This window comes from Lynx rufus, unplaced genomic scaffold (assembly GCF_022079265.1).
Source record: "Lynx rufus isolate CCGP_SWC_20201006 ecotype Redwood Valley unplaced genomic scaffold, mLynRuf1.p SCAF_10, whole genome shotgun sequence".
NCBI lineage: Eukaryota > Metazoa > Chordata > Mammalia > Carnivora > Felidae > Lynx > Lynx rufus.
The window spans coordinates 11,500,612-11,526,801 of NW_025814824.1; the positions used below are offsets into that span (position 1 = coordinate 11,500,612).

The 26,190-nt window shown below is 46.7% G+C and overlaps 1 protein-coding gene across 5 annotated transcripts in view; it reads left to right on the forward strand.

The window, feature by feature from the left end:
• Positions 1 to 26,190, forward strand: part of PIP5K1B (phosphatidylinositol-4-phosphate 5-kinase type 1 beta) — a 311,268-nt gene that overhangs the window by 265,455 nt on the left and 19,623 nt on the right. For all 5 annotated transcript variants that reach the window (XM_047101751.1, XM_047101745.1, XM_047101723.1 and 2 more), the window contains exon 13: positions 18,996 to 19,113. In XM_047101751.1, coding sequence (XP_046957707.1) covers positions 18,996 to 19,113 — 118 coding nt within the window. The remainder of the gene's footprint in view (positions 1 to 18,995; positions 19,114 to 26,190) is intronic.

Genomic DNA, 26,190 nt, shown 5'->3' on the forward strand with positions numbered 1-26,190 from the left:
CGTAATTATTCTGGAGTCCCACTGGGCTGTGCGGTTCACTGACGAGTAACATTTTGCCCGACCCAGTGGGGATTCCCGTGGAAACAGCAACTTCAGGAGATGTACAAAAAAATCGCTCCTGACGTTTTCCTTTTGCCTCTGTCGAGCGGCGTGCGGGAGCCTGCTCCTTCTGACTCGCGAAAGGCAGCTGTCAAATTTTGTGAGCCGTTGGTCAAGCACAACCATCACTGGAAATTAAACTGTGTAAACTTAACAATTACAGGAGTTACGTTTGTTAAGGGTAGTCGTCAACGCTCATCCATTCTTGGTGACTTTACTACGTGTCTTTTATTTGTATCTTTTATTTGCTCCTGAAGGCACTTAGATACGCGGTGTCTGTCTAGTGGAAATACCGTATGGTGGTGCGTTACTGTGCGTTTCTTCCCGTGACGTCAACGTTGGTAGATTGACGTCGAAGTATTTACTCCACAGCAGCTGTCAAGCGCTGTGAGTCAGGGCTGCGTTAGCACTTTTGTCGATTGTCTCTTTTTTTTTTTTTTTAACTTGAAAAGCGTATGGGAGCTGTAGCCATTGCCCGACCAATGGCACCAAACATTGAGGAAATATTCTTCCAGTATTTGGAATGCTTTCCCATTCAGGAAAGATGTAGCCCATATCCTCGACAGAGGAGTGAGATTCGGACACGTGCCTTTATTTCATTATCGTCTTATTCGTGTAAAGGAAAACATGAACCAACATCCTGGTGGAACTACAGAGTCATCATTTGCAGTCGTAGGTTGGCTGTAGATGCAGACGTTCTACAAAACTCCACAAAAGCGTTCTGTGACAACCGGTTATATGGAAAGTTAGGGTAAAAATGAGTACATCTTAGGGGCGCCTGGGTGGCTCGGTCGGTTAAGCGTCCGACTTCGGCTCAGGTCATGATCTTGCGGTCCGTGAGTTCGAGCCCCACGTCGGGCTCTGTGCTGACTGCTCAGAGCCTGGAGCCTGTTTCCGATTCTGTGTCTCCCTCTCTCTCTGCCCCTCCCCCGTTCGTGCTCTGTCTCTCTCTTGTCTCAAAAATAAATGTTAAAAAATTTTTTTTTTAAAAATGAGTGCATCTTATTATAATTTGTAAACTGGGTGCTACACCTTCTTTGTCAGTCAAATGTGTGATACAGATACATCTCTTTCTCCCAGAACACTGGTTCTTACACATTTATCAGTAGGCCACTCCCTTGGTGCCAGGGAAGTCCATAAACTGTCTGTTTCTTCGTTATCATCTTCAGTGATAAAACTAATAACAGCAAAAATGATTAAATACAAGCAACAGACTTGCTACTAATACCCTATTGAATCCTCACAGATGCTCTTCTATTGCCGGAGACGAGGAGACAATGCGGAGGATAAATTTAGGCACCTCCAGCTTTAGTGGAAAAGAGGCCATTTAATAGTTAGCTTCCGAGGGCAAGGAGCATAGCAGACACTTGCATATAAATTATTCATGTCTACCTGCAGTAAATGAGGCAGGTTCTGCTCTACCACTATTGTACGGATAAAGAACTGCTCTAGTCCCAGCCGAGTAACAGTGGTGAGCGGGGAAGGCCTGAGTTAACGACCCAGAGCTTTCAAGTTCCTCCCCCTGAATCATCTCAGATGCAAGAGAACAACTCTGACTAAGGAAAGCGTGAAACGACACATACTGGGAGAGCATTTTTGTGAATCGCCATTGAGAAGTTTCCCGTAGATAGGATTTAGACACACATACGAAAGACGGGCATTATCCAAACTAAGCTGAGTTTAAAGCAGATGCCAAAAACGGGTCATTTAGACTTCTTGGAAGGAGGTGGAATGACTGGGGAAGAGTGTCATTTCGGTGCAGCTTATAAACGTGAATATTTGTATTTACAGAACGCTAGTTGCCGCATTAATGTGTCATGAAAAGGCAGATGTGTGAACCGTGTGAGATAATGGGCGGCTTATGTTGTGGTGTTTTACAAAGTGCCTAATCACTTCTTAGCTGACCTGTGCGTGCTTTTTCTGGAAGGCAGAGTTTATTGTGGGTGACACGTGGCGAATGGCTGTGTGCCTGACCCTGGTATTCCGGCCTCCTAAACACCAGCCGGGTCCGGCCTCCAGAGCCACACTGCCAGCCCTTCTAGGCGCTCTCGACCCGGCTGCAGGGCAGAGCCCGCGCTGAACCTCGAAGGCATAGACGGGGCCTTCGGCAGTGACCACCGTCTGCCTCCTCGTTTGTTGCCACGTCCCAAACTAGATCATTCTGGTCCCCCGCCATTCACGGAAGCACACGACACCATTTCTGGGCTGCACGTCAAGTCTTACCATGCTTCTAAGCCAGTATTTCCTTTTTTTTTTTTTCCCTCCTTTTGTTTTTAGATTTCAGTATATATCACAACTTAATAACATTAATTTTGAATGCCTGTGACACATCTCTGCAAAGTACTTTTGTGAAAAATTTACATAGGAAATAGTACGTGTGCAACTCGTCAAAGTTTTATCATGCCAAATACATTGGCAACTTATTCTCCTACTTCCTGTTCTTTCCATGTGCGATTGCAAACTGTTCTCCCCTAGAATTCGTTTGCTTTTATAACATACAATTAATAAAAAGGTATATGTCAGGGCACCTGGGTGGCTCAGTCAGTTGAGCGTCTGACTCTTGATTTAGGCTCGGGACATGATCTCACGCTTCATGAGATCGAGCCCCAAGTGAGTTGTGCTGACAGCATGGAGCCTGCTTGGGATTCTCTCTCTCCTTTTCTCTTTGTCCCTCCCCTGCTCACATGCACGCTCTGTCTCTCTTTCTTTCTAGATAAAGAAGTAAGCATTTTTCAATGTGTATCTTTAAGACCTCTAATATGATTTGATCCATACACACAGTGAAATGACCACTGTGGTCCAGCCAGCTAACATACCCATCTCACGTTGTTATTTTGTTTGTTGGTTGCTTTGAGACCGAGAGCTTGGTTCTCCTTGCCCACATGTTAGCTTGTCTGTTTCCTTCCCCCCGATAGGGACTCTTGAAGGTAGGGACTGTGTTGTGCGTCTCTTTGCTTTTTATTGGTTGGTTTGGATTGGCTGCGGGGGAGGGTGTTGTTTTCTATCAGGTCTACTCTCTTAGTACCTTTCAGATATACAATGCAGTGTTGTTGACTAGAGTCACCATACGTGATATCCTCAGGACTTCTTTCTCCTAGAGCTGGAAGATTGTACCACCGTGTGCGTGTGTCGTGTGCGTGTCTGTGTGTCTGTCACGGGAGCACCTGAAATCCACTCTCAGCAAATGGCCAGTATATATATAATACAGTTGTATAAGCTGTGGTCAGCTTGTTACATCTATACCTCTAGACTTCCTCATCCCACAGAACTGCGACTTTGCCGTCTTTGGCCAGCACGTCCCATCCCCTTGCTCTTGGCAGCCCCCGATGTACTCTGTGTTTCTACACAGCTGACTTTTTGAGACTCCACATAGAAGTGAGATCATGCCGTTGTTTTGTTTCATTGTCTGTAAGGCAGTATTTCTTGAGGTGTAATCACCTGCTTCAGAAACAGGTTGTTTAAAACATCACTCCCTGGGCCTGTGGGTGATCCTAATGTATATTAAAGTTTGAGGATCGCTATTTAAGTGGGTAAATTGACTTTGTTTTTAAATCACTTAGTTTTGGGGTGCCCGGGTGGCTCAGTTGGTTGAGTGTCCGGCTTCGGCTCAGGTCGTGATCTCACAGTTCATGAGTTCAAGCCCCACATCGGGCTCTGTGCTGACAGCTCACAGCCTGGAGCCTGCTTCGGATTCTGTCTCCCTCTCTCGGTCCCTCCCTACTCGTGTGCGCGCTCTCTCTCTCTTTCAAAAATAAGCAAAAATTTAAAAAAATAAAGCAGTTAGGGGTGCCTGGGTGGCTCAGTCACTTGGGCGTCCGACTTCAGCTCAGGTCATGATCTCACATTCCATGAGTTCAAGCCCCGCGTTGGGCTCTCTGCTGACAGCTCAGAGCCTGGAGCCTGCTTCACATTCTGTGTCTCCCTCTCTCTCTGCCCCTCCCCTGCTCATGCTCTGTCTCTCTCTGTCTCAAGAATAAATTAAAACATTAAAAAATTTTTTGTTTTAAAAATAAAGCACTTAGTTTTGTTCCTTATATTATAGGAAGGGTCTTGGGACAAGGAGTCACTGCCTGAGATTAAAGCCCAGTCATGATTTGAAAATGAAAATAAGGGGCGCCTGGGTGGCTGAGTCGGTTGAGCATCTGACTTCGGCTCGGGTCATGATCTCGCGGTTCGTGAGTTCGAGCCCTCCGTCAGGCTCTGTGCTGACAGCTCTGAGCCTGGAGCCTGCCTTGGATTCTGTGTCCCCCTCTCTCTCCGCCCCACCCCTGCTTGGGCTCTGTCTCTCTTTGTCTTTCAGAAACGAATAAACATTAAAAAAAAAAAAGAAAAGAAAAGAAAGGAAAATAACTCCAAGTTGTTCCTTTTAGAGATGCCAATGCTGAACACCTCCCAAATCTTCCCAGCCAGGTACCCCCCTTTGTCTGCCCACTGGAGCACTTTTGATTTCCTCTGCCCCTAAACTGCTTATGTTTCTAATGACTCAGGACGGGGTGTTGCCCTATCCAGCAGACACGGGTAGTTCATGCGGCATTTCCCAGTCATTCAAATCAGAGCTTATAATTAGTCTGGGCCCGGCCTAGCCACACACGAGAAAACTTGTCATTCCGAACATCTCTGAAGCCAGCAGCCATACTGAAAATCAGTTCTGCGTATGGTTTTCCGATAGCCCTGAACGGTTCTGGTTACAATACACGTCTTTGAAAGCAAAGCTGCCTTATCATCTGTTCTCATATTATTTTTTCCAGCAGCTTCTGCAGACTTGATAGTAATTTGGATGCTGACCAAATGAGGCCACGTTTCTGCTGAGGGTAGCCATTTCAGCCCTCTGCATTTTTAGCCCATTGGTATACAGAAGGCCTGAGTAAACTCTAAAAGCTAAGGCGCAAATATTACCGAAAGATTTCTGGTAAATAATAAAGGCTCAACAAATGCTTGGTGGATTTTACTGAGGGTAGGGCCTTTCTTTTCAAAGCTAGAAAACGTAATGTCCAGTAGAGAAGAGGAATAGTACTTTTCTCAGATCCCCCAAAATATTAACTTCCTGAAGGTTAAGGTTACTGGTGTTAAGGGGGAAGGGAAGGGAGAGTGAGTTTTAGTGAGCCAGCCTATTTGCCAAGGCAAGGTTTTCCTGGAAACGTTTATACCCCTGTATGGGGTCTCTAGGAATGCTACAACCAAGTGCCACACGCTCGGGTGGCTTCCACGGCAATGTATTGTCTCAAGGTTCTGGAGACCGGACGCCCGGCACGTTGGTAGTGTTGTTTCCTTCCAGAGCCTCTGCGGGAGAATCTGCTCCATCTTGTCCCCTGGTGGTCTGCAGGCTTTGGCATTCCTTGGCTTACAGAAGCATCACCCCGGGCTGTTCTTCGGGCTCGCAGGGTGGTCTCCCCGTGTGCCTGCGCAGACATCAGTTAGACTGCATTAGACCCCACCCTACTCTAGTGTGAACTCGTCTTCGTTATATGTGCCATGACCCTGTTTTCAAATAAAGTCACATTTTGAGGTCCAGGAGGCCAGGACTTCAACATAGGAATTTTAAAGGACACAATTCAACCCGTGACACCATCTCTCTGAATGAAGCTTTGCTTTTCTGGACTGTTTTTTCCAATCCTTGTAGCAAGTAAGTGTGAAGAGATAGCAGAATATCTGGCTGCCTGACATCTGTAGTAGGAGTTAGTTACATCACTGAGGTGCAGTATATTGCGCTGATGTTGGGAATGAATTTCTTCCTGTTCAGTTTCTCTGAAACTGACAGCAAAAGGCACCTCCAGCACCTTAGACAGCAAAAGGCACCTCCGTTTCAGCATCCTGATTTCAGACTTTCTGATATGCTACTCTGATCTCAAGCTTTGGTTTCTGGGGAAGTTGAGAGATGGCCAACTAGGCTTAGAATCCAAGCTTTCTGAAGCTGGAAGGACCTCATCAAGTTCAAAGTCCTGATGTTTACAGAGGAGGAAACGGGAGCCCCGGTATATTAAGTAGGTCTCCTCACTCCTTAGCTCCTGTGTGTCCTCACAGCACACACAACTTGTGAGTACCAAGAACTCAGCTACCCTGCCTCCTGTTCTGGGTCATTCTTCCACGTCCCATATTGCTTCTCCCAGCCATGGCGGCCATGGGCCCCCTGGGATACAAAAGGTCTCAAATTCCTGGTGCCTTTGTGGTGCTTTGCTGAAGCTAGAGCACAATCACCTCTTTTCAGTGCCTGCCACTTACCTGGGGGTGTTTTCATGGACTGCTCTTATTAGAATTTGTTTTATCCCCCTAAGCTTTACCTCTGGGACCTACTTAAATAGATTATCTCTCAACTCCGTGCATAAGCACTCTGGGAAGGAAATTAATTCTGATACTAACGTCTGCCAGATTGAACAGAAAACATGTTTTTCCAAGAGAACAGAAATGATTCATTGTAAAGCCCAGGAGAAATCTCTTTGATTGTCAAGGTTTTTAATTTTTGGTTTTTGGTTTTTTTATATTTTATAATGATGATATATGTACTTACTTGCTTTTTTTTTTTTTAGCAATCATTATATATTTTTCCTATTTTTTTCAAAGACTTAAGTCATTGACCCAGGCATGTATAAACTATTTACTGACTTCTGTTTTGCTTTTAGCACAGTCCCTGGAACAAAGTAGGCACTCAGTCTACTTTTGGAGGAATGCCTTAGTTTCAGAGTAGAAAAGCAGATACAGTTTTCATGCTGACGGTTCATTATTGGAATATAATTTGTATATGGTAAAATGCACAAGCCTCAAGTGTGTCGTTCCACAAATGTTGACAGATGTATACACGCAGGTGACCATCACCAGATCAAGATAAAGAACATTCCCTTCACACTAGAAAGTTCCCTCCCGCCCCTTCCCAGTCAGGACGCCCACGGTCATGGAGACATTCTCCTTTGATTTCACGCAGAAGCTGAATATCTTAGAAGCACAGCAAACGCCTATTTCTCTGCAGTAGTTGGCTATTTGGAGGCAATATGTGTAGGGCGTGGCTCCAGTCATCAGGCCTGGGTGGAATCCAGGGGCCACCATTTATTAACTGTGGTTCGAGGACTTCGCCCGAATACTCATGTTGCAAATAGGAGGAGACCCAGCCTAACAGTGTTATCTTGACCGATTAAATGAAATAATGCATTAAATGAAATAATCACAGTATCGACCTCGCTGTCAGTGACCAAGGCCAGCTTAAAGGTGTATGGGAAGAAAAATAAATCTCCTAGAAATACGTGGTGGGAGAGGTCCCTGAACTTGGAGGAGGGTTCCTTTCTGGAAGAGGTTTCTTCCTCTAACCCCTCCCCACCCCATGCTCCTCATTCTTGCGTGTGTTCTCGGCTGCTGGGGGCGGGGTGGTTGGGGAGGGGCGCTCAGCTGCCACCAGCTCTTAGAACCAGGAGCAGCGGCACAGATTCCTGTTCCCCGAACTCGGAGACCTGGCGGCCCCTCGTTCACTTGTGTCTTCACCTGCCGGGTCAAAGTGCCGCCCTCGGTGCTGCGTCTGCCGCAGGCTTGGCGCCTCGGGCGCTCACCTCTGTGAGGAGACAGGCAGGTTCACCCAGAGTAAGAGCCCACAGGGCAGCCCTCAGTGGATTCCCCAGACAGTGACCGCGCTCCGACCGCCCCCCCCCCCGGAACACGCGGCCTCCGCGTCTAAAAGTAGCAGAAGTGGGAGAGCACCGCGGCACGTGGCTGGCCCGCAGAAAAGGCAGAGAGGGAGCAGCAGATCTCTCTGGAAGCCCCCTGCGTGGTTTGGGAGCTGGGTGGCTGAAGCATTCGAGATGCCCTGACCGTGGCCGAGGGCTTCCCACGTGTCAGGGGCCACCCCGGGGAGTCTCGCAGACCTGCCTGCACGCTCAGCCCAGGAGCTCACCCTGGAGGAGGCGCGCCGCCCTGGCACCTGCAGGCTGACTCTACCCGGGCTGCAAGCAGGGCCCATGGTTCAGAGTTCCCCACCCCATGGCTGCCTCAGCCCCCCCCAACCATAGCGCCGAGAGGGGAGCTTTTCTGAGGGGGGGGGGGTTGGCTTGATCATCGCATCGCATCGGAAGTGTGTGCCCCTACGCGGCCTAGGGAGGCCTAGGCCCGAACAAGTATTTGCAGCCTGTAAGTGAGACTTGACTGCCCTTGTGGGTTTTCTCTACAGGGAGATCTTTCCTGTCCGCTTTTCTCATCAGTTAACATTCTGGCGGCTAAACTCAAAAGAGCAGAAAGGGATTCTTTGCAAAATGGTACAATAAATCTGTGCAGGCAGGTCGCGTCCAAGCCCCACCCCCACCACGGAATAGGTGCAGTTTGAGAGGTGAAACTCAAGGTGCTGCTGCTTTGCGTTTGGACGGGAAGAGCATGACCCTCTGACCTGGTCCCCTGGATGACCCCATGAGGGGGGCGGGGCCTGTCACTCCCGATATACACGAGGAAGCCTGGGCTCAGTGTCAGGACTTGCCCAGACCAATAACTAATGATCCCAGGAGCAGGGCCAGTATCTGCGCCTCCACCAGCTCAGTCCATACTCTCTCTCTCTCTGGGTTTAATCCCCATGGCAGGGAGTCCATTTCTAAAGGGCAAAAACACCCCCCAAGGTGAAGCAGCCTAAAACATGGTGAATCTAAGCAAAACTAAAAAGATGACTCCATTTTTTCTAATATAATTTATTGTCAAATTCATTTCCAGTGCTCATCCCAACAAGTGGCCTCCTCCCTGCCCATCAATGCCTTTCCCCTCTCCTCAACACCCCCCCTCGCCCCCACTCATCTGCCTTTGGTTTGTTCTCAGTCCTTAAGAGTCTCTTATGGTTTGCCTCCCTCCCTCTCTGTAACTTTTTCCCCCTCCCTCTCCCCCATGATCTTCTGTTACATTTCTCAAGATCCACATATGAGTGAAAACATATGGTATCTGTCTTTCTCTGACTTATTTCACTTAGTATAATACCCTCCAGTTCCATCCACATTATTGCAAATAGTAGGATTTCATTCTTTCTCATTGCTAAGTAGTATTCCATTGTATGTATAAACATCTTCTTTGTTCATTCATCAGTTGATGGATATTTAGGCTCTTTACATCATTTGGCTATTGTTGAAAGTGCTGCTATCAACATTGGGGTACAAGTGCCCCTATGCATCAGCACTCCTGTATCTCTTGGGTAAATTCCTAGCAGTGTTATTGCTGGGTGGCAGGGTATATCTATTTTTAATTTTTTGAGGAACCTCCACACTGTTTTTCCAAACAGCTGAACCAGTTTGCATTCCCACCTACAGTGCAAGAGGGTTCCCGTTTCTCCACATCCTCACCAGCATCTACAGTCTCCTGATTTGTTCATTGTAGCCACTCTGACCGGCGTGAGGTGATATCTCAGTGTGGTTTTGATTTGTATTTCCCTGATGAGGAGTGACGTTGAGCGTCTTTTCATATGCCTGTTGGCCATCTGGATGTCTTCTTTGGAAAAGTGTCTATTCATGTCTTCTGCCCATTTCTTCACTGGATTACTTGTTTTTCAGTGTGGAGTTTGGTGAGGTCTTTATAGATTTTGGATACTAGCCCTTTGTCCGATAAGTCATTTGCAAATATCTTTTCCCATTCCATTGGTTGCCTTTTAGTTTTGTTGATTGTTTCCTTTGCAGTGCAGAAGCTTTTTATCTCCATGAGGTCCCAATAGTTCATTTTTGCTTTTAATTCCCTTGCCTTTGGAGATATGTTGAGTAAGAAATTGCTGTGGCTGAGGTCAGAGAGGTTTTTTCCTGCTTTCTCCTCTAGGGTTTTGATGCTTTCCTGTCTCACATTCAGGTCCTTCATCCGTTTTGAGTTTATTTTTGTGTATGGTGTAAGAAAGTGGTCTAGTTTCATTCTGCGTGTTGCTGTCCAGTTCTCCCGGTACCATTTGTTACAGAGACTGTCTTTTTTCCATTGGATACTCTTTCCTGCTTTGTCAAAGATAACTCCATTTAACCTTGTGGTTGCAAATATTTTTCTTTACACAGCCCAGCAAGCATGGTTTTGAATCCAGAGCGGGGAAACAGAACACTGACTCCCTGTTGGCCAGGCGTGAACAATATTTCCATAGCCCTGATAATATAAATTCTGCATATCAGTTTTCTAATTTTAGAATCAATCCATGGACAAAGCAGGAAAACTGTGGTTATAGCTACAAGATAGAATATAAACAGTAACAGACATGACAAAGTAGAGAGAAAAAAATTTTTAAGGGTGTCTGATACAAAGTGAGAGAGGAGGGCAGGAACAAAGATGAAATAATATGAGAAGTTAAAGATACATGGCATATGCTTAATGGAATTTTAAAAGGTTATTAAGTGTATCATTCATAGTTACATACTAAATATAAATAGATATTGGGAGGAAGTGCCGTGTAGGAAAGGTGTATGTCCTTCCTACTGAGGGTTGAGAACCACCAGAAATGCTAAAAAGAGAAATCACTGGGGGCAGTTATTTCTGCCATGTTAAGTGGAAAAAGTGGCTAAATGTGGGGGGGGGGGGAAGACAATACCATTGCCCAGCTACTTTTATTTCCTGCCCTTCTCTTCAGTGCTGAGATGTTTCCAAAAGAAAATGGCTTAAATAAAACCACGAGAGAAAGAACACTAAAATCTCCACCTAAGTGGCACCTAAGTGGCTCAGTCAGTTAAGCTTCCGACTTTTGGTTTTGGCTCAGGTCATGATCTCGCAGTTGACAAGCCCTGCGTGGGGCTCTGTGCTGACAGCTGGGAGCCTGGAGCCTGCTTCCGATTCTGTCTCCTTCTCTCTGTGCCCTTCCCCCGCTCATGCTCTGTCTCTGTGAAAAATAAATAAACATTAAAAATAAATAAAAAATAAACGTTTTTAAAAAGTGAAATCACTCAAGGAGCTGCCCCCCACCAAGGAAGGGGGTAGGTTGGGGGTCAGGACAGGAAAGTATTTTCATCTTATGTCATTTGTATCATGTGATATATTTTTGTTACTTTGATAAAAGAAGATGAGAAGATAAAGGCACTGAGAGGTTAACTTTATTTTTTTAGTTTATTTGGAGAGAGCATGAGCAAGGGAGGGGCAGAGAGAGAGGGAGACAGAGAATCCCAAGCAGGCTCCAGGCTGTCAGCGTGGAGCCCAGTGCAGGGCTTGACCCTGCGAACCATGATATCATGACATGAGCTGAAATCAGACACTTAACTGAGCCAGCCAGGCGCTCCTGAGAGGTCAACATTTAAAGAAAAAAACTGTGGATCATACCATGTGCCCCCTGAGCAAATGCCCCCTTGAGAATTAGCCATAAAACACTCATTAGGTCTGCAAACAGAAATCAGAGTGTTCCAGGCTATAAAATCATGGATGACTGTTTTCAGCAGGGCAGGCTGGCTGGTGCTCTCCAATGAAGCCAAAGTAATGTTGCTCGTAACATTGTGTGACATCAGAAAACCATCAATGTCTGTCTCTCCGCGCCACACACCCCCCCCGCCCCTGCAGGGGGTGAAATGCCCGCTCCCGAACAGCTTCCCTATGACAAGTTTGCAACGTGTGCAGAGAGCTGAGCCCTGAGCAGCTGCAGAGTATTGGCAGTTCCTTTGGTTTTACAAGAGAAGAACAGAACTGGGGAGATTAACAGTTTCCTGGACGCCTTGTTGCAAATTAGTCTCAATTAGCCCTCAGTCTGAACTGAGGGAATTGTGGCAAAAGTTGATGGTGCAGAACCCAGGCAGGCAGCCAGACTCTTCAACCCAGCCACGTAACATCGCTTCTAGAAATGGATCTTCCGGAGCTGGAGGCTAAGGAATGGCAGGTCCTCTCCCACAACCACTGGGCTTTCAGGGCATTGCTCCCAAGAGAGATGCTCTCACTTACGATGAATTGTTTTTATTATCAGCTTCAACTGAAGCCCAAAACAAACCTGCAGGACTTGAAAAGCAAGTGGCCCAAAACCAGTTGTGCAACTGGTAGCTGACTACCCCTCTCCCACCTTTAAAAAGGGTTAGACAAGGGGCGCCTGGGTGGCTCAGTCGGTTAAGCGTCTGACTCTCGACTTCAGCTCAGGTCTTGATCTCATGGTCTGTGACATCAAGCCCTACGTCCAACTCTGTGCCGACAGTACGGAGACTGCTTGGGATTCTTTCTCTCCCCTTCTCTCTGCCCCTCCCCATTTGCACGCTTGCTCTCTCTCTGTCTCAGAAATAAACATTAAAAGTGTTTTTGAAAAAAATGAAAGAGGGGCTCCTGGGTGGCTCAGTCGGTTAGGCGTCCGACTTCGGCTCGGGTCATGATCTCGCGGTCTGTGAGATCTGTGAGGTCTGTGAGGTCAAGCCCCTCGTCGGGCTCTGTGATGACAGCTCGGAGCCTGGAGTCTGTTTCGGATTCCGTATCTCTTTCTCTGTCTCTGACCCTCCCCCGTTCATGCTCTGTCTCTCTCTGTCTCAAAAATAAATGTTAAAAAAAATTTTTTTAAAGAAAAAAATAAAAGTTGTTAGAGAAGCCAAGAAATGAGTGGGGCAGTTAGCCTGTGATCATTAGAGAGAGCTGTCAGGGAGTGGGGGTACCTGTCCCGGCCCAGGAATAGGCACTTCAGTGGGATACTACAGAGGGCAGGATAGTGTCCCATGGAGTAGAGAGGACATACACGTGTCCCCTAGTGTCCAACTCATGCCTGAGAGCCTTAACACTCCACTGGAAGAGCAGGGAGAGTTTGCTGTGTACAGATGGTCTACGCCCCTCCCTCCCTCCCTTGTATCTCTTTTCTGTGCTTGAAGTATTTGCCTTCCTCAATACTATGTAAATTCCATGAGGCAGAGACGTTGATTTTCATCTCTGCTCCCTCCTGGCCCCTAGACCACAGCGTGCATAAAAGGGTGTTTGTGTGGTACATGCATGAGGCTAATCCCTCCAACAACCTTGCATGTTTGATATTGTTCTCATTTTATATGTGGGAAACCGGAGCTTCTAGTTCCAGAGTTCCAGAGAGGTTAAAAAAGTTACCCAGTATCACCCACAACCACGCACATGAGCCAGAATTCAAAACCGTCTCTTTCCAAAGTTCACAGTCTGCCTGTGCTGCGTTATCACCTCAGGTATCTGTTTTCCTAAAATGCATTCTCCCCTTTTCTCAGGCGGTAGTTAGTACCTGACGTAATAGTTTTAGGGAGGTAACATGTCAGTTCTGTGCTCGGATCTCACTATGTACTGAATAAGGAGGATAGCAAATATAAAGATTAGTGAATTGGTCATGTAGCTCCGTGCCAAGATGTATTAATGTCAGATTATTTTGAGTGCATTTAATGGGACTTAAGTGTATCAATGCCTGATGATTGACATAGGGCTGTATGCATTTCACAGAGTTCTTACGTCATTTTTTAAATTGAAAGTTGGAAGCTTAAATAACTTGTTAATTATGTGCATTTACCATAAAATTTCCCATCTTCATCATTTAATTTTTTTAATGTTTATTTATTTTTGAGAGAGAGAGAGACACACACAGAGTGCAAATGGGGGGAGGAGCAGAGAGAGAGGGAGACACAGAATCCAAGGCAGACTCCAGGCTCTGAGCTGTCAGCACAGAGCCCGACGTGGGGCTCAAACTCACGGACTGTGAGATCATGACCTGAGCCGAAGTCAGACGCTCAGCCTCCTGAACCACCCAGGCACCCGTCCAGAACTCTTTTCATCTTGCAGAACTGAATGTCCCCATGAAGTGACTCCCCATTCCCCCAGCCCCTGGCAACCACCGTTCATTCATCTTTCTACCTCTGTGAGTTGAATTACTCTAGATGCCTCATGTAAGTAGATTGATACAATATCTGTATTCTAATGCCTGGCTCATTTCACTTGGTTCCATGTTCTACAGATTCACCCATTAACATGTCAGAATTCACTTCCTTTTCAAGGCTGAATAATTCCACCTTGTGCGTATGTATCACATTTTGTTTATCTGTTTCCTCCATCGGTGGACATTTGATTTGCTTCTGCCTGTTGGCCGCTGTGAACAGGGTGTATTTGTTCACTAGGGCTGCCTTAACAACGCAGCATTGATTAGGTAGCTTAAACACCAGAAATGTATTTTCTTATACCTCTGGGGACAAGAAGTCCAAGATCAAGATGGCAGCAAGTTTGGTTTCTTCTGAGGTCCCTCGCGTGTCTTCACACGGTCTTTTATACGTCTTTTGTGCACGTACACATCTCTTAAGGGCACCAGTCATATTGGATTAGAGCCTTTCCCAATGATCTCATTACCCTTAATTACCTCTTTAAAGACTTTATCTATAGACACATTGTGAAGTACTGGAGGTCAGGATATGAATGGAGTGGGGTGGGGGTGTGGGTGGAGGGCGGTCAGGGGAGACACAATGTTTAGCCCGTAACACGGGGTGAACGTAGGAGACTCCGTTTTCAGTTTTTGGGGGGGGTATATACCCAGAAATGGGATTGATGGATCATATGGTAATTGTGTTTTTCACTTTTTATTTTTAATGTTTATTTTTGAGAGACAGACAGAGTGTGAGTGGGGGAGGGGCAGAGAGCGAGGGAGACAGAATCCGGAGCAGGCTCCAGGCTCCCAGCTGTCAGCACAGAGCCTGACATGGGGCTCTAACTCACGAACTGTGCGATCATGACCTGAGCTGAAGTTGGTCGTTCAACCGACTGAGCCACCCAAGTGCCTCCAGCTCTGTTTTTTTTTTTTTTTAATGTTTATTCATTTATTTTGAGAGAGAACATGCTTGGGCAAGTGGGGGAGGGCAGAGAGAAAGGGAAAGAGAATCCCAAGCAGGCTATGCACCGTCAGCACACAACCCAATGCAGGGCTCGATCTCATGAACCGTGAGGTCATGACCTGAGCTGAAATCAACTCTGGCACTGAATCGACTGAGTCACCCGGGCACCGCAAGCATCCGACTCTTGATTCCGGCTCAGATCCTGATCTCACAGCTTGTGAGATCGAACCCCAAGTCCGCTGTCCGCTGACAGCGTGGAGCCTGCTTGGGATTCTCTCTCCCCCTTTCCCCGCCCCTCCCCCACCTGTAGACCCTCACACATGGGTGTCACCAAGCATGCTCTCTCAAAATAAATAAAAATAAAAATAAACTCCCACCCATTAGTAGTCATTCCCTGTTCTCCCCCCACCTCACCCCCACCCACCACTCCTCTGCCTTCCGTATCTTCTAGATTCGCCTGTTCTCTACAGTTCACATAAGTGAAATCATACAATATGTGGTCCTTTAGGACCAGTTTCTTCCATTTAGCATAAGGTATAAGGTTCTCAACACTCCCCCATGTTGTCGCACACATCCGTCCTTTGTTATTCTTCTGCTGAATGACATTCCATTGTAGGACTTATTTACCCGTTCATCAACTGGTGGACATTTGGGTTATGAACACTTCGGGGCTATTCTGAAGCCTGCGTCCTGGGAGCATTCGTGTACGGGTTTCGGTGTGGACGTAGGTTTTCATTTGTCTTGGCTGTTTGTCTAGGCGTGGGATTCCTGGGTCGGTTGGTTCTCAGGACCCCCCACCCTGTTTTCCAAAGCAGCTGCACCTTTCTACAACCTCGTCAGCAGTGGAGGAGGGCTCCCGTGTCCTCACATCCTCTCCGGCTCTTGTGAGCATCTTTTTTTATAGCCATCCTCGTGGGTGTGAAGGTGGTATCTTGGTTTAGTTTTTCTTTGCATTCCCCTAATGAGCGATGATGTTGAGCATCTTTTCATTGGCTTATTGGCCATTTGTATATCTTCTCTGGATAAGTGTCTATTCAGATCCTTTACTCATTTTTCAACTGGGAGATTTGCCTTTTTATTGTTTTAAGAGGTCCTTACGTAACCTGGATTTAAGTCCCTATGAGTCTCATTTTCATCCCCCAAATATAATGATGCTCAGAATATTCTGTTGGGATAGGAAAGAATCCTGATACATGTGAGAAACAGTACAAGTAGAGTGGGGGTTTTTTTTTTTTTTTGGTATCTGTTTGATTTTATCAAATTTGATCAGATAATAACAGAGGGAATCTGGTATTTCTTGTTTTCTATAATCTAAGTGTATTTTAGGTAAAATAATTGATACATGTACCTGTCAAATCCCACAGGATACCCTATTTTTCTCAACCATGCTGGTAGCTTACTCATAGTTACCAAAAATAGAAGATAAATGTTAGATTGAAAAATATGTAAGTTTACTTCCAGGGGAGTGACTGGATCACAAAAGGATGGGAGAAAAAGGAACACGACTTTTAGCTATATTTTATGCTGCATCTATTGCCATTAAAAAAATTTAAAAATTTTAAGAAAAATCACTTCCAGGGGCACCTGGCTGGTTCAGTCCATAGAGCATGCAACTCTTGATCAAGAGTTCAAGCCCCACTTTAGGCACAGAGCCTACAGAGCTTTCCAGAGCCTCCACGGAGCCTCTGGAAGTGAAAAATCACTTCCAGAATCTTCTTGGTTGTACTCTTAAATATCACAACTAAAAACTCAGACAAGAAGGGGAAAACTTAGCTTTGAACTTCACCAAATAAATTCTGTGTTCATAAAATCCCCCAGAAGCCATTAGAGACTTTTTAATTACATAAAAATAAACTATGAACCCCAAAAATAGGGATACAAATCAAAAGTCATACCACACTCATATGTTCTCTGACCACCTTGTTTCTTGGTTTGATGTTTAAGTAGATAATTCGTCTTTTGTGAGTGACAGTATCGCAGCTGAAAAGCAAACGTCATTTAAAACCCATCACTGCATCCTTTTGGTGCAAAAAATAACTTGAGCAGTATTCACGGCTACACAGTGCTTCTCAAAGCAGCTTCCCTTGCAGGCTGACAGTTTACCAAACCAAGAAATCTCTAAAGGTTTACAGAATGGGGCGCCTGGGTGGCTCAGTCAGTTGAGCCACCAACTTCAGCTCAGGGTCTCACAGTTCGTGAGTTCGAGCCCCGAGTCGGGCTCTGTGCTGACAGCTCGGAGCCTGCTTCGGATGCTGTGTCTCCTTCTCTCTCTCTGCCCCTCCCCCACTCACACACTGCCCCCGCCCCCTCTCTCTCTCTCTCTCTCAGAAATAAACATTAAAGGTTTATGAAGTCAACAGCTCCATGGAGAGAGGTCACACTCACCCTGTTCTTTCAAGCCCTTCGGGACAAACTGCGTGTCCCACACTGTGGGGTTTTTGAAAACAAAGAGGACTTTTTTTTTCTACAGTGTCCAGAATGTAAGAGAAAACCTGTCCAGGCAGAGTATAGTGGCTTTTACCCCTTCGTTTTCACATTCCCCCGCATCACCAAATGAGAGGCCCACAGGAGACTCCCGTGCCCTTCTCACTACTTTTGTACATTTTTACAGTTATTGTTTCAGTATCTTTTATGATCAGAAAAAAATGCAAATGAACCTGATTTATTAAGACTCATACAATTCTAGTGATCCTTTTTTTTTTTTTTTCCAGTACTGAAAAGGTCAGGATTTCTAACTATGTGACATAGCTTCAACTGATGGGTAAACATGTACGGAAAGAAAATGATGTGTTGTTCCCAGAGTAGGGACGGGCAGAGGATTAGAAGGTCCTGTCAGTCTCCTGTTGAGCTGGGAGGCTCCGACAAAAAACTCAGAGGATGGCTTCGGACTAGAGTTTTCAGAAGCAGTGAGCTAGGAGCGGGGCCCTGCAGGGTGGCAGGACCTGGTCACAGGGTAGGTGAGAGGGAGCAGTCTCCCACACTCCCGCTCTCGTCCACCTGGCCATGGCCAGCCCCTTGCCCCAGCTCACCGGGCCCCCATAGTCCTCTCCTCCACTGCTGTTGGCCACGTTGTGTTCTTGCAAAACCTTCCCGTGGAAAATTCCCAGTTTAAAGATCTAACTTGCGCATTCCTGAGCTCCTAGCTCGATTCCCAGTGTCACTACTGTCAAAGTGGACTGATTAATTCAACAGGTGCCAGTGGCTCTCCCGTCATGACAAAACAAGGTGGTTTTCCCTCGTACCTCACTCACGAGTACGTCTGTCTGGCCGCCTTCCTTTGTGTCTGTTGTCCTTCCTGTTACCAAAGGCACACGTAGGCTGTTTTCACCAGTGCTCGGTGCCTGCGTCAGTCATCATTAGGCAGAGTGTAGGCCTTGGACAACAGCATGAGCCTCACCTTGGAGCTTATTAGAAATGCAAACTGATGGGCCGCCTGGGTGGCTCGGTCAGTTAAGTGTCCCACTCTTGGTTTCAGCTCAGGTCATGATCTTGAGGTTTGGGGAGTTTGAGCCTTGCATCAGGCTCTGCACTGTCGGTGCCGTGGAGCCTGCTTGGGATTCTCTCTCTCCCCCTCCCCTGTGCGCACGGTCTCTGTCTCAAATAAATAAACTTAATTTAAAAAATGCAAACTGATGGGCTCTGTGTCAGATCAACTTCATCAAATCTGGGGGTATAGGTCCTAGGAAACTGGGTTCTAACCAACCCTCCCGGGGATTCTGATGCACACTTAAGTTTGAGAACCATGGTTACAACTGGACCTTCCCCACCTAAAAGGAAAAGAGAACAGTAGAGGGAAATCGTCACTACGGATGGTGCACGAGGTTATCTTGATCAACTACCAGAGCATGAATACTCCCAGTGGAAAATGTAGGCAGTGGGACCCAATTTCTCCAAGTCAGAGCTGACCCTTGTGCCTCTGGATTATAGCTCTTCACCCTCCCCAGGCTGGGGACCCACACATCCCTTCTCAGAAATGTAAAGCATCTCATGGAGGAAAGTAGACAGAAAAATCTGTTGGCACCACCAAATTCCTTAAACTCAAGTGAGCCTGTCTCCGGGCAGGACCTTATTTCCTTTGAACTCTCAAAATCATTTTTTTTTTTTTATCCCGAAAGGCTTTCCCAAACTCTGCTTCTTTAGCTACAACTTTGCAAGTATCCGTGGCTTTCGCTCCGGAGGCCACGTGCTCATCGTTCTTCTTTGTTTTTCCAGTAAAGGCTTACCTTCCAGTTCAACGTTTACCTTGGAAGAGGGGACCATCTACTTGACTTCCGAGTCCAATGCTCTGGAAATGCAGGATGATAATGCCTCCGTGCTGGATGTCTATTTAGTAAGTGATTTTCCTTTCTTTCCCTTCCCTTCTGGTTGACAGACGGACCCAGGCCTCAGCCGACACAAGAACAGGCATGCTTGGGTTTTAAACCAACAGTGGCGCCCTGTCACTTCTGCAAATGGCGTGTCTTTCCGCAGCCATGTTCTCCCACAGTTCGCGTAGAACATCACACAAGAGAGTAGGTAGGGTGAGACGCAAAATCGGCGCATGTAACCAGAGGACAAGTCCCCTGCTCATGAGGCAGGGTGTGGCTTCTCCATGTTATTCTCAACAAAGTCAGGCCTTCTTGAACTCAAATGTGTATCCTCTTGTGTGTACATCTTCTCGAATTCTGGATCACTGCCTTGGGAGATTGGTAGCTTGAGAGGCACAGAACAGGGTTGTGGGGAAAAGTCAGCACTCAAGAATCTTGGCTCTCTCCCTCAGTTGTCACCAACCAGCTGCGTGATCTGGACCGGAACCTCTCTGTGTGTCCTTATTTGCCAAAGGAGGGAAATAACGCCCGCCTCCCGAGGCTGCTTACAGGATGAGGAGTGATCCCGTGTGTGAACACCCTTTAGTGCCTGCCAAGTTGTCTGCAGTGGCTTAACTGAATTATTAGATGAGGGCTGGAAAGATACATGATGGACTCAAGTGTAAAAGAGGAGAAGGGGCATTTACCCTACGAAGTACATCCCACACGCATTCCCCACATCCTTGTACACCTGCACAAAAATCCCATGAAACAGGCCAAGTGTTGATTTCAGATTTTCCACGCATGTGTGTGCAAGCTCCACGTTGGGAACCAGCGTAGGAACACCCCCACACCTCCATTTTACACTTGTCCATAGGCCCCAGCCTAGCCCTGTATTCCCCTCAAGTATATTCTGGAGGACATCAGTCACCGAGAATGCTACTCATTATCCCGGAGACCTCCAGTGTCTTCCCTCCCCTCCCAGAGGAAGCTCCACAGTCCTCAAGGCCCTGCATGGTCTGATCCACCCTGCCTCTCTGACCTCCTTTCCCTGCCTCTGTCTTTCTTGCTGATACCATTCCAACCACACTGGCCTTGGTGTTCCTCCCGTAACCAAGCATGTCTCTGCCTCAGGACCTTTGCATTTGCTATTACTGTCTGGACATAATTTGTTGTTCCATGCTTGCTCCCTTCAGTCTCAGCTCAAACATCTCCCTCTCAGCTAAGCTTTCCTTGACCTCTTACATAAACTAGAAGCCCTCTCCCCACAACAACCATTGGGAAAGGACCTCTGAATATCCTGATTGTGGCACTAATAGAATTTTTTTCCACTGGGCAACACTCCTCCCACACCGCACCCACTTTTTAAAATAAGCTATGATGTATTGTAAAATCCTTACAGAAGAGCTGGTTCCTCTCTACCACCAAGAAGATAGGGAGTTAAATAGGAAAAAAAAAAAAAAAGGTTTATAGTAATTTTTTGGTCCCAGGGCAAGTTTGGTTTTATCCAGAAGTAGAAGTTGGGAAGTCTACAATGAAAGAGCAAGTGAAATCTCATCTTCATGCGCTAAGAGTTTCTGTTTCTTGTGTGTTTCTTTCAAAAACCAGATTTGCACCAACTGGGGGCATGGGATACTGCTGCGTGCAATGTAAGATCACAAGGTGGTTAAATGGCCCTGCTGACGCCAGTCCCTTATCTGTTACCCTTACTCCTTGGGTAGAAAGCTTGTCTCCTTAGTCATTTCAGCTGTTCCTCCCTGGTATTAACAGTTTCATTTATAAGGAACCTGCTTATGTACTTTTATCAGTGTCTGATTTTACTGTGCTGCTTCTGTGCCTTTCTTGGACACTGACAAGCACAACATTTCAATAAAGGATAATGCTTCCCTCAAGAAGCCACAGGGAAAATCCACGATATTAATGGTTGGTTGTATTGAAAACACTTGAGCAGCACTTCGAACTCAAGGGATCTGGGAGTTTAGAACTGAAAGAGACAGTGGTGATAGTTACCTGGTGGCTGTGGTCATCTGCCCAGCCTTCCCCGCACAGGGTCCCTTGTGGTTCAGCAGCACAGGAAGTAAGAGGACTCGGGCAGCCGAGGCAGTAGAAATTCTCACCAAGCTTGGAGAAAAGCTGCTCTAGCCTAATCCTATTTTGTAGCTACTAACCATAAGCCCTTTAACATTTTTCAGTATTTCCTACAAGCCTGGCAATGTCCTAAATAGTTGGTCTTAAGCCACTTAATCCCCACAACCCACGAAGCAAATGGAGCTCCGTTGTACAGAAAGATCATCAGTTTGCCCCAAGTTATGCAACCAAAGAGTAACTGATTAAGCGCTGGGATTCAAGGACCCCACTGGGGGGAGTCTGCCCCAAAGCCCCTCACTTCCTTCAGTCACACCGTTGGTGTTCACTTAAGTAAATTTCGATCAAAATAATGACTTTCCAGAACAGAAACAAATGAGAAGAGCAGCAGTATTTTACATCTTTAAAATCCCTAACTTCTGGTTTAATAGAAGAGGCTGGATTCTCGTGTTGTTTCCGCCTCAGTCTGTTGTGATCGGGCACGTCTTCGTACGACCCTGTGTGCCCACCAGAGGGCATGGGAAGGAAAAGGCAGAACTCTGATTATTATTTACAAAGATCTGATGGATCCCCAGAAATGGTCTCCCACCCACTGTCCTAATCCTTTCAGTTAGCCCCTTCCCCTGCTGCAGAACCACATGGGACATAAAGGAATGACCCAGAAATAGGCACCTGGGTTCTGTGCCTATCTCTGCCTCTCACCAGTCGTGGACTTGGAATTGACCACTCTTTTATTAGGGCCTCAGTTTTTTCATCTATAAGATGGATCATTAACTCACCAGCTCTGGCCTGCCATGACTTCCTCCAAATTACATGGAGTTGTGGTAAAGGAGGTTTTGCCAGAGTCACAGCACTGGTTTCTCCGAATGTTGCTGTCTCATCACCTTCTCTACCCTGAACCTTCACGGTATTTAAACTTAAATTTTTTGGCAATGCATCTAGAAAGTGCTGCACCATTAATTTGTAAATTCCAGGTTGTGTTTTCACGCTGGAGGTTTTTATTTTTTATTTCGCATGCCCTTTCAGTTCCGAAAGGATACAGCTCCTGGGCCACCCTTTGCAGTTTGCCTCCACACTCTGAAAGAGTGAATGGAAGAGATAAACAGGAGAAGAGAAGACCTTTTTTCGTCTTCCTCTGGACCTCATTAGAATCCTCTTAATCAAAGGCATCCTTACTTGAAGGGCATTTGGAGGCTTTGGTGGTGACATTGTTTTCAGCGTTTAACCAGACATAGGCAGGTTTCTCTTATGCTTCTCCTCCTTTAGGATACAGTGTTTCTCTACAGATAGATACAACCTAATCCCCTGGTGCTATTATTTGTATATTAATATATAATACTGTGTAGAACCCTTTAAAAAGATAGGATTTAAAACCATATCACGTATGCACACCGGGTAACCTATGAAATTCCTTTTAAGGATCCACCCACATTATACACTTGTCAGTTCAGCCAGCTATCCTGCTTTCCGCTGTGATCTGACATGAAATTGAAAGCATAGTTTACCTGGAAAGGCAGCTAATTGTCCCATCACCCTCACTAAAGCACTGGGTTCAGGTTCCGTGTTTCCACTATCCTGCGTTCCTTTGAAAAAGACCATTCACCTTCACTCCAAAGAGTTCCAGGCTCTCTGCTTCATTTGCAAATATTCAAGTCAAGGGAGTTGTTTTTCTGGAGGGTTTTATCCAGTGACCAAAGATGCGTCTGCCATTGAATTTTGAGTTGATGGCACAGATGAGGGTATTTAAAAGAATACAACAGCGATGAGCAGGCTCTGTTGATTGAAAATGGGCAATCATGCCGTCTTCATAATGGAACTAGATTCCACTTTTTGAGTAGTTTCAAATATTCTAAGGCACTGACGCTGTCCCCGTAGCGGTTATTTCACGTCCTAAGGCAGCTTCTTTGCTTGATGTAGAATGCAATTTAAGGAGAAGGGGAACAACCAACCAAACGCTGCTGAAAAATGTTATGGGTCTGACTAGCTGAGCAGGGATGGGTCCGTGGGGGATCATGGGATTGCTTTAAGAACACAGAAGTTTGAAAGATGCCACTGAACAATGACTTTCTTCTTTTTAGTCTCCAGGTTCTACTCTTTTCTTTTTCACACCTTCCCTATTAACATCCTCTCAATAATATGTGCTTTCATCCAGAGAGGTGTCTCTGCAAGATGGCTGTTTGAGGTGTAAAAATAGCTGTGGGCAGAGGAGAAGAAACAGTTAAGCCATTTCTTAGCCTTGCCTGGATTGGAGATTAATGCTCTGATGTGCAGCTGTTGGACAGCTTGATTATCTAATGTGTCTTTAGGGTGGCTAATAATACTCTTTGATCACAGGACCAAGAGTGGCAGAGAAGTGAAAATGATTGAATTAACAGCTTATCGTAGCATTATGTATCAGAAAAGCCTGACCAAGAAAAAAGAAGAAAAACACTTTAAATTAGGTCACGGGGGTCTTAGAAAATCCACTGGAACTTTCTGGCAAGAGAAACAGCATTTGTGGATTTCGCTTCACTGGCATTGAGCTTAAAGACTTGTATGCGGGGTATCAGGTCCCTTTAATCACTCCCATTTGAGCCAGACTGGCTGCCGCAAGGGGTGTTTATCTGAAACGGGGGCAATTCTGTTGCTTCTCAGCAGAGAGCTAGAATCCCCATCTGCCAAAGAGGCTGCTTGGGATCTTGGTAGATTTTAGTCAGAGCAGAGGAGGAGGATGAGGAGGAAGGCAGTGCCCTTGGCTTGTAAGGCACTTAACCAGAATGCAGTTTCCTTCTGCCATATGACCACATTGGGAAGAAATGGAGAGATTTCAGCAAGAGCAGAGTTGCTCCCTTTGTTTATTCCCAGAAATGCTTGGCCCCCTTACGTCATTGACCAAATAATACTTGTAAGACGTGCAGAAGAACGGACAAAATGGATTCCCAGCTCCTAGACCTATGGCAACTGTGAGCGATTCCCATACTGACACAGTTTTCAAATTAACGAGGCAACCCATTGGTCTGGGATAGGAGGACTCCCATAGGATTGTGGTTTTTATATAAAAAAAAAACTGTTAAACTACTGTTTAAGGATTAGCTAAGGGCATTGGTAGTCACCCAGGCATTCTGGCTTTTCAGTTAAATTACACCCATAATTAGCAATTGAATGACAGGCTGCAGGGAGGGTAGCAGAGATTTGTTTTGTTGTTTTTTTTTTTTCCTTTCTGTTGGGTCCTAGCTTTGTAGTGCCTCCTGGCCTCACTGGCCCGCTTGATTTCTGCCTTGAGGTCAGCTCTGCCTGAGGCACCTGCATCCGGGGCACCCCGAGGGTCACCCCATCATTTTTCCATCTTTGCCTCCTGGCGCTGGCTTCTCTCCACCTCCCCACTCCCTCTAGAATCTCCCTAACGCTTCTCTCTGGGATTTCAGTTTCCATGTTCTGCCGTGTCAGGGGGAGCCAATGTTTGCTACTCTCCCGAGCCTTTCCAATTTTGGGGCAAAGGGAACAGCCTCCAATGGTGTGACCTTGGAAGCCGCCAGGCATGGAGCCTGCAGGAACAAACTCCAAATGAACCCACACTAGGAACAGATGGGTTTAAAGAAAGCAAATTACAACCTATCCATGGACCGAGTGAACAGGGCTGTCCTCACTCCTACCATTTCGCTCTTATGGGATCTGAGGAGGAAGGCGGCACATTTGGTTGGGCGGAGAAGATGTATGCATTATGCACTGAATAAAAAATAAATAAGGCGTCCCTGAGTGTGGCGAACGGTATGAGGAGGACTGAGGAGTGGGGCTCTGAGGGCTCGGCTTCCTTTGGTTTGTCTCTACCACTGTTAGGTTCCTAGGGCTGCCCTAAAACCCAGTACCCGTATCTGGGGGCTGCAACAGAAATGTATCATCTCACAGTTGTGGAGGCCAGAAGTCCAAGATCAAGGTATCAGCAGGGTTATGCTCCATGGGAAAGCCCTACGAGGGATGCTTCCTCCCTTTCTCCCTTCCTCCAGCTTCTGGTGGCCCCGAGGGGTCCTTGGCATTCTTTGCTGTGCAGCACTAATCTCTGCCGATGTCTTCATGGAGCCTTGTCTCTGGGTCCCCTTCTTGTGGACCAGAAAGCAAAGCTAAGGTGACCCCCCAGGGGACTCCAGGGGACTCCTACCACACTCCCAGCAACCCAGCCTGGGACTGTTTTCCTCTTGCAGCAAGCCCTGCTGCCACCTAGTGGTGGAAAGGCACCTGTGACCACGGGGCGCAAGGAGTGACACGAGTCCTTGAATCCTAAGAGCAAGTGTGCCTGCCGTTCACTGGGCTCTGTCCACGCTGTGGACTTTCTCGCAGACCCTCCGTGCCGTGTGTGCACGGCCAGCGGGGTCACGTCCTCCAGCTGACTAAGGCAGCTGCCTCGGTCGGGCCCCGCACCTCCCACCTTTCAGGTTGCTCTGCAGTCCGTGTGAGGAGCAGGTGCACCACAGGAGGGGCTCATCTTCCCCGGGGTCCGAGCTTGACCTCCTCAGCTGTCAAGGCCAGTTCTTCCGAAGTCTCTTGGAAAGGCCCCGCGGCGGTTTGGGGATTCAGCATAGAAAATGCCCTTTATACTGTTTTCAGCAGCAGCTTTAACAGAAGATCGACAAATACAAGGTCTAAAGATCCTTTTCTTCACTTTGAATCTTTGACAAGCCACCCCTTGCAGCCTCTCAACTCCTAGGTGGCTGTACTTCTCGAAGTCACCCCCAGTAAGGGATGGCCTTGAGTATCTTACAGATTTTTCACTTAAAAAAGAAAACTTTCTAAATCCCAGGAATGGCTACCATACTGGATTAGAAGGCTGCTGTAACAAAGTACTACCAACAAGGAAATTTATCATCTCCCAGTTCTGGAGGCCAGAAGTCAGAGGGGGCGGGGGTGGGTGTTGTTTCCTTCTGAGGGCCGTGGGGCAAGGATCTGTTCCAGGCCCCTCACCTTGGCTTCTAGATGGCTGTCTTCTCCGTGTCTTCACGTGGGCTTCCCTCTGTGTCAGTCTCAGTGTCCAAGCTTCCCCTTTTGGTAAAGACATCCATCAT